We start from the raw sequence: 8172 nt of genomic DNA, 5'->3' as shown, positions 1-8172 counted from the left end.
GACGAATGTGCGACGTAATGCTTGTCGGTGTGTGTGCGTGTGTGTGTGTGCGTGCGTGCGTGCGTGCGTGCGTGCGTGCGTGCGTACGTGCGTGCGTGCGTGCATGTTTTATATATCTTGTACGTAATACGGGGTTGTTGTGTACACCTATTTACAGTGATCAGTGTACCAGAGGGAGACTTCTTTTTCGACTTTGTGCGCCATCTGACAGACTGGATTAAGAAAGCGCGCCCGACCAGAGATAGTAAGTGTATGCTTTATTATTTAAAGGCATACTAGGTCCATTGATTATGCAATGTGGACGAATGCTAGAGTAACTGGCACCTTGTGTAGTTAATAAGTACATAACCTTATAGCCAAACGCGTATTAGGTTGTCCAATATCACTGCTGGTTACATTACAAACAAGACTTGAAATCGGTTGTTGATATTCATTTACGTGCCGTAAATGTCATCCAGGAGTCAAGCGATGACGTAGCCAAAACGAGGCTCGATCGTGACCTTTAACATCGAACATCATTGTAAACAGAAACACATGCTTTCATGTCTAACGTAAACACAACAGTGTTAACCGAATGTTCACTGCTGCGCTTGCAGACGTGACGCCACAGTTCACGTACCAAGTGTTCTTCATGAAGAAACTGTGGACGAACACCGTTCCCGGGAAAGACAAGATGGCCGACATCATCTTCCACTTCCACCAGGTTTGCGATTTAGTTGTCTGCTTGCGTTAGTTGTCGGCATTACGCGCTGATAAATGCAGTATGGATGGATGGATGGATGATGGATGATGGATGCAGTACATAGTAGGCGTACATTAAGTTGCAGAAGATCAGAGAATCAATTACTGCCGAACAGAGTCAAATTTTAGCGTGGAGAAATTCCATAATTAATATTAATGAATTAATTAGCGTATTTGTTTGATCTGTAACCGCGTTGCTTGGTTCGATCCGCAGGAGCTGCCCAAGCTGTTGCGCGGCTACCACAGCTGTACTAAAGAGGAGGCCGCTTCGCTCGCAGCACTCATATTCAGGGTCAAGTTCGGCGACGACAAGCGAGCGTTCCAGAACATTCCGTAAGTTCCCGCACCGTTAGTAACCGCATTATCATGCGCATGTGCGTCTGTCCCCTGGTGGTCGGGCGGACTCGTAAAACACAAGTGCACGTTAAAATGAAACTAAATATTTAATCTCGATGTACTCTAATATTACAAACGATTTTTTTTTTCTCGAGTTTTTCACAAAAATGAGGGGCCATATGAGGGCGTATATAGCGTAATTTATCACAGACTGTTGCTGGCAGGGCCAAATTTAGACATTGTGAGAGGCCTAAGCTATGGGATGCTCTATACTAAGCTTGTGTATAATAAATAATTAATAAATAATATAATAAATACTTTTTTAATAATTGGGTCTAATTTGTTCACGTTAATTTTTATTAATTAGATTATGTTAATCGGCCTAATACGTCGGCATCGTCGCGAGAATCGGCGACTATACGTCATCTCGTGTGACTTAATTCTCGCGTAAATTTCCTCTGTTACGTAAATTTGACGTTTCTCCTGCCGCAGCTCGATGCTGCGGGAGCTGGTTCCGGCGAACCTGCTTCGCGCTCAGACGCACGACGACTGGAAGAAGAGCATCGTCGTCAGCTACAACAAGAGTGGCGCCCTCTCTGTGCAGGATGCCAAGATCGCCTTCCTCAAGATCATCTTCAGATGGCCGACCTTCGGGTCAGCGTTCTTCGAGGTCAAGGTACGCGGTCACGGTCGTCTGCCGCGGCGCGCGTCTGTCGTATTACGTTAACGACCTTCGGGTCAGCGTTCTTCGAGGTCAAGATATGCGGTCAAGGTCGAGGTCGAGGAGAGTCGTCCGGCGGCGCGCGCGTCTGTCACGACGCCTTTGTTGTCGTTATCGGATCCGCTTGTATTGTTTGGATTTGTGTTGTCGCCGCTCAGTACTTTCTAGTTAACATTTAACGTGTTACTGACAGTCGTTGAGTGAATTACTATGAATTACTTATGTATTACTATGAATAAATATGAAGTATAATAGAAGTGTGTATATATATATATATATATAGTATGCATATAAGTATGTATTATGGGATTACATTATGCACTTGTTCAATATATTATGTAGGTTTATATATTATGTGTTATATATTATATATTATGTAGGTTTGTGGTATTACTACCAGACGATGGTGCGTGTGTACACGTGCGTCGTAGTGTTGAGAGTCAGTCCTTATTATTCAGTAATTATAATGAGTATATTAACGTATTAAACATTCGTGTCACTCTTGCTTCAGCAAACGACCGAGCCAAACTATCCGGAAGTCCTGCTCATCGCAATTAACAAGCATGGGGTCAACCTCATTAACCCCGAAACTAAGGTAATTACCGCCATCACCATTACATCGATTAGAACTACCATCATTAGCAAATCTGCATATGTACATTAACACGTTAATTTACGTGGAGACGCGTGTCTGCAATCTATTGTCTTACTTTGGTCCGTACCGTGAATGATTTGGGGTTTTTTTTTTGCAGCAAATTCTCGCGATGCATCCGTTCACGAAGATCTCCAACTGGAGTAGTGGCAACACGTACTTCCACATGACGATCGGGAACCTGGTTCGCGGCAGCAAACTGCTGTGTGAAACCTCGCTGGTAAGCCGTGCCGCTCTCCTCTCGACTCTATCAGGGCCGCAGGGGGAGTAAATTCCTAAAGGGGGCAAAATTTCATGACTCAACAGTGTAACGATGAGCAGTTCTTGATCGACGTCCATAGTGTGGTAGGCGGTGGTTCTGAGACATGGCTTTCACAGATAAGTGACCGAAAAAATCACGTTAGGGTTATTTACGATTATTAGCTAAACTTATTTGTTCATTTTGCTCCAAAATTAGGGGGGCAGCTGCCCCCCTTGCCCCCCCCAGAGGCTACGGCCCTAACATGGTGAACGCCCAGCAACCCGTGGGGTTCTGGGTGCTATGTTACAGTGGTATATCTGGGAATTCAATTGGTACCATTTGCTGCTATATATACCCTATGAATGTTGAGAGTCGTTGCTGCATCTTGTCAGTTAATTGTTGATCCTTCCTGCCTCAGTGATGGCTATCGCATTTAATGTTACGATTGATATTTCATCTTATGTTATCATTACGTTTAATAACATGTTAAGCTAGCAGCACACTTCACCATTTTCGTTGCTCGTACAGGCAATTTTCGTGGTCGGCAATTTTTGTGGCCGTTGCCGCGTCACAGCACACTTCACCACAAGTTGCCACCACGAGCAATTTTCGTGGTGAGAAATCAAACCGGTTTGATTTTCGGCAACTCGTGGTCACCACTAAATTTCCGTGGTGAGTGGTCGTTGCCGGCCCCCGCACACTTGGCCATTTTTGTGGCGACCACGAAAATTGCCTGTACGAGCAACGAAAATGGTGAAGTGTGCTGCTAGCTTTACCCTGTTCTCCGAATAACACAACACATATAACATGTTACGTGTAACGTTACGATCGATGTTTCAGGGCTACAAGATGGACGACCTGCTCACGTCCTATATCAGTTTGATGTTGACCAACATGAACAGACAGAAGGGCTACCGACGATGAGTTACGCCACGACGACGATGACGCGTGGAAAGTATGTCTGAATATATACAATTTTATATTAACGACGCTACGGACGTAGACGGCGACGATTTCAAAAACGCGCTCACTCATCGTGCGCAGCCGTCTAGATCTGTTTCAGGGCTTATGCTTGCAGTATATATACGATGTAATTAATTAATAACTAAAACGAATCTTGCAGAATCCACGCTGTCCAAAGAACGCAATGAATGTATCCATTTCGGTGATTAATATAATATGAACAGATCACCTTGGGGATGTAGTTGCAAAGTGGGGCAAGTTGCTGAGTGAGGGTGCATACTTTGAGTTTTTGTTTAATTGGACGTGCCTTGTGAGATGTGTTTTTTTTTTCGATATGCGAGCGAGTGTAATGATGATAATATCGCGTGCGATTGCACACGTTTATATACAGCTTGCGTTTTGACGCTGTGCGTTTTCTACAATTTCCGGGGTGGGTTTTGATATCAGGATCATTGGTGCGATCAAGGGACCAGTGACGGAGAAGATCACCTTCTCTTATGGCAGAGGTTGTGTCTAGCGTCCATGTATGTATCGCCTAATATAAAATTAAAAGTCGATAGCGCTGGCTAACTTTAATATCGAAGTGCTGCGGTTGGTGTATTGTCATTGTAACCGCGCGTCCCTTTTCGTCGCGCTTGCTGAATACAAAACAGATATTTTCCCCCTTTTGTAGCTAGCGCTCTTTATATGACCTTCGTGATGTACCCGGGGGTCCAATCTGAGGCTTTTCATCGGTTAATATTAATACTTGGTTGTGATTCGTCTAAAGAGAGTCGAATAGACGAGTATTAGACTATCCTTTGCAGCGGTTTCAGTAGGAATGTGGTTGATGCTAGGCTGACATCGGTCCGTCATGGCCTGTCCACGGCCATGTACATCAAGCACCATACTTCTGTGATAAGATATCTCAAAATAACGTGCCGCCGCAATATAGGAAATCGATTAAGAACAGGATTTATTGATACAGTTGAAATTGTAATAAATGCGTATACGACCGAGATACGTAGGTGTACATGTACAAGCGTAAAGTCGGTAGTGGGATGTGTACTCCCCCCTGGTAGACTGCTTAATTGAACACTCGTCATCATAAGTTAATTAACACATCAATGGTAGAGGCCTGTAGTTTGTGGCTACTGATGAATAATAATAATGAGCTCGATATGTACGTTTATCAACCCCCTGTAATCTGTCGCTGAACAACCCCTACGTTTAAAATTACGGCGGTCAGGTTTTTAGTGTCGTCTAATGAGTATGTGAACGATCGTTAGCGATGATTGTAGGGCGTTGTCTTACGGTTGTGATGACGATGTTGATGATGAAGTGCTATCTATCTATATATTGCATTGTAATGTATTTTATCGTATTAATTATTATAGTTTACTATCAATTTTAGGAGATTGTTTTTATATAACCATGCCGTTTGATTTACTTTTATTACTAAAATTACGAGACGTTGCATTTTTGACATGATTCACATTCGTTGTTGTGGTTACTATTTTTGAGATGTCGTGTTCTTGCAATAATAACTGTATTGCTTTAATAACCATAATACATCCTGACACCTGTGCATGATTAGATATTATTGCCTCCAATGGAAAGCTGACAAAATATATACTAGGCTGCAGGCTTTGTTTTGCCAAACAATAGAGCCAATAGGGAAACAATAGACTTATTCTGTATTCTATATCTACGGTCGAACGCTTATCAAGCTAAGCAGGGCGCGAATCACAACAGATTTATATGGCGTTACTTGTTTAGTAACGTTAACGTGTATGTGTTACGTAACACACGTTGTGATTTAATGTGAGAAATGTGTTTTCATTCGCAACCATCTCTGAGGCACAGGCTACTAAGGTATATACTTTAATGGTATTATTGCATATTTTTTGCAAGGATCTATTTATACCCGTATGCTCCTCTATCGTTGTTCATGTGAGGTCGTAAAATGTGAGGTATAAAAAGCCAGCAAATCTGTTGCTTTCGGGAGCAGCTTGTAAACAGGTGAAGCTCCATTAACGGTCGCAACTGTTATTTTTGGTTAGAATCATATTATCGTGAATCGGACACGGTTTAACAGGCCGGACTTGGGTGATGGTACCTTCCGTTGTTGTTGACGCACTGTACATTGTACTTGTGGGACCATGAACAATAAAATGTTTAATCACACACGTCAGCATTTCGTCATTATGTTTTGAGCTGTTATTAAGTGCCATGTAATTTGTTGGCACCGACTTGTGAAATACGTGTGGCAGTAGCCGGTAGTAACGATAAACAAAGAAAAAGCCTAAACGCTTAATTACTAAGAACTGTCTTTATTGAAATTTTGTTTGTAGTTTTTTAAGCGGAGCACATGGCAACTTTAAAACATAATTAGGTTCAACCCAATTAAAACAATGCATATTTTAAAATTATATTACTCAAACTATAACCCTATTATAATCTGTGTCTGTTTTTTTTATATTAAATTGTTTGACTATTATCTCTAATTAAGTATATTTACTGTCAATAGGTTGGACACATATAACAGTTTGTACACCAATATCACGGATATCGGAATCACAAGTTTGCTGTCTGTATTATGCATAAGCAACTGAACAATTATCCTAATGTAAAAAACTTAACTTAACTTTCGAGGAATTTTTAAAGAGATATCTGCACATCCAGTTGTGTACGCGCACATGGGGGTTTACTGTGGACCGTAGTGTCTATGTCCCCCAGGGAACTGCCGGAACGTACCCTGGTACTATCTAATATGCCGGACTGTGCCTCGCCTACTCCACTAACGAGTCTAGGGAGTCGCCTACGCCTACTCCCTAACCCTAACCCTAACCACATCAGATAGTTACCAGGGTACGTTCCGGTATACCGGACCGTACCCAGGGTACGTTCCGGCAGTACCCAGGGAGACATAGACCTCATCTGCTTTACTTTGTGGATACTTCTTGTTTTTGTTATGAAACTGTATATATGAAGAGAATTTACGATCATGGCTTAAGTCGGCCGTGGCATGGATAGGCTGGGTTTGTATTTTGGTTCAGACTGTGTTAGGAATCTTCGGATAAATCTGAAAATGAATAATGTATGTGTTGTTATCAGTGCTCAAAAAGTACCTAAATCAGGGGGTTCTTAACCTGTGGTCCATGGATCCCTTTGGTGTCCGTGGATGGGCTTCAGGGGGGTCCGTGAACCAGGCACATAAAAAATGTGTTTATGTGCTCTTATGTGCATTCCCGGGGAGGGGTCCATAGCTTTCACCAGATTCTCAAAGGGGTCCATGACCCAAAAAAAGGGTAAAGCACCACTGACTTAAATGTAACTGTGATGGGTCCTTATTCTACATGTATAATTGTACCAGGTATTTGCAAAAGTAGCTAGCATTCATTTCAGCGTACGTTTGAGCTTTTACCCAAATCGATGTTCATAGTTAATTCAGCACATAAAAATCAGGGGGGCTGTTGTCAGAAACATCGTAAAGTTAATGCTAATGCTAATGTTAAGACAAATATTGTTTCTGACAACTTGCCCCAGGCTGATAAACGATAAACAACGTGAGATATAGTATAGTACTGTATAAACTAGAACAGCTAATCTAATGGTATCCAGACCTGTGAAAGAAATCAGACCTTCGGATGCTTGCTGGATGGATCCACAACAGTGACGTGCACCGCCTGAGGCTTATCAGTAGGAATCCTACAACACAACCAAATACCAGAAATGAACACATACGCAGGGCATGAAATTAGCCAAAATGTGAACAGGCCTACCCAAAATTTTAAACAAGCCCTTAGACAAATTGGACAGGCGCTTACAAGTTTGAATAGGCTCTTAATTTTGTTCAATTGATTCCATTATTAATAAAAGCAATTAGCTTCATGTTTATTAGGCATACTCATAGCATTTATTTGCACAGTTTGTATTAAGTAGAGTAGAGTCTTAGTGAAGTAAAAACTAGTCAGGAAATTGGTAAATATTGTTGATATAAAGGCAAGATATGCAAAATTTTGAATAGGCCAAGTCGACTGATTATATGGGGGGTTGAACCGGCGGCTGCCGGCAAAATAGCGCTAATTTCGCGCACCGCATACGCCTCTCAGACCACATGTAAAGTATAAGATCGAGATCTCTTACTCCCCATAGCCCCGACGCCTATGTTGAAGCCTATCGGAGCCTCTATAGTTCCGATGCGAACGCAGAGAGACGACAATGCTTACTTATCGAGAGTGGTGATGATGACGGGGCGCGGTGCCTCCATCTGGTGGACTCTGTTCTTGCCGCCGCCGCCGATCGCCGTGTCGACGTAGTCCTTGTAGTCGATCGGGCGCTTGAAGTACTTGGTGATGCGGAAGGAAAGGATGGCACAGAGAAGCCCAAAGATGCACACCGAAGCCATGCCTACCCACATGACCAGCTGCAAGCAGAGACGGGAGCAATGTGATGGGAGAGAGAGAGAGAGAGAGAGAGAGAGAGAGAGAGAGAGAGAGAGAGAGAGAGAGAGAGAGAGAGAGAGAGAGAGAGAGA

General features: G+C 42.7%; 2 protein-coding genes across 2 annotated transcripts in view; one reads left to right on the top strand and one right to left on the bottom strand.

Moving 5' to 3' along the window:
- The window catches only part of LOC106817975 (myosin-VIIa-like), a 24048-nt gene extending 18226 nt beyond the window's left edge, over window positions 1–5822 (top strand). Inside the window, exons 13-19 of the mRNA XM_014822679.1 lie at window positions 158–244; window positions 597–703; window positions 956–1074; window positions 1570–1753; window positions 2310–2393; window positions 2551–2670; window positions 3532–5822. Of these exons, the coding sequence (XP_014678165.1) occupies window positions 158–244; window positions 597–703; window positions 956–1074; window positions 1570–1753; window positions 2310–2393; window positions 2551–2670; window positions 3532–3615 (785 nt within the window). The 3' untranslated portion in view covers window positions 3616–5822. The remainder of the gene's footprint in view (window positions 1–157; window positions 245–596; window positions 704–955; window positions 1075–1569; window positions 1754–2309; window positions 2394–2550; window positions 2671–3531) is intronic.
- Window positions 5823–6586: 764 nt separating this feature from the next.
- LOC106817976 overlaps window positions 6587–8172 on the bottom strand; it is a 3565-nt gene continuing 1979 nt past the window's right edge. Inside the window, exons 6-8 of the mRNA XM_014822680.1 lie at window positions 7866–8062; window positions 7278–7344; window positions 6587–6718 (exon numbers count right to left, since the gene is read on the bottom strand). Of these exons, the coding sequence (XP_014678166.1) occupies window positions 6689–6718; window positions 7278–7344; window positions 7866–8062 (294 nt within the window). The 3' untranslated portion in view covers window positions 6587–6688. The remainder of the gene's footprint in view (window positions 6719–7277; window positions 7345–7865; window positions 8063–8172) is intronic.

This window comes from Priapulus caudatus, unplaced genomic scaffold (genome assembly GCF_000485595.1).
Source record: "Priapulus caudatus unplaced genomic scaffold, Priapulus_caudatus-5.0.1 Scaffold1959, whole genome shotgun sequence".
In the NCBI taxonomy this organism is placed as follows: domain Eukaryota; kingdom Metazoa; phylum Priapulida; class Priapulimorpha; order Priapulimorphida; family Priapulidae; genus Priapulus; species Priapulus caudatus.
Note: the sequence above shows the minus strand (reverse complement) of the source record. Positions and strands in the feature narration are given on the sequence as shown.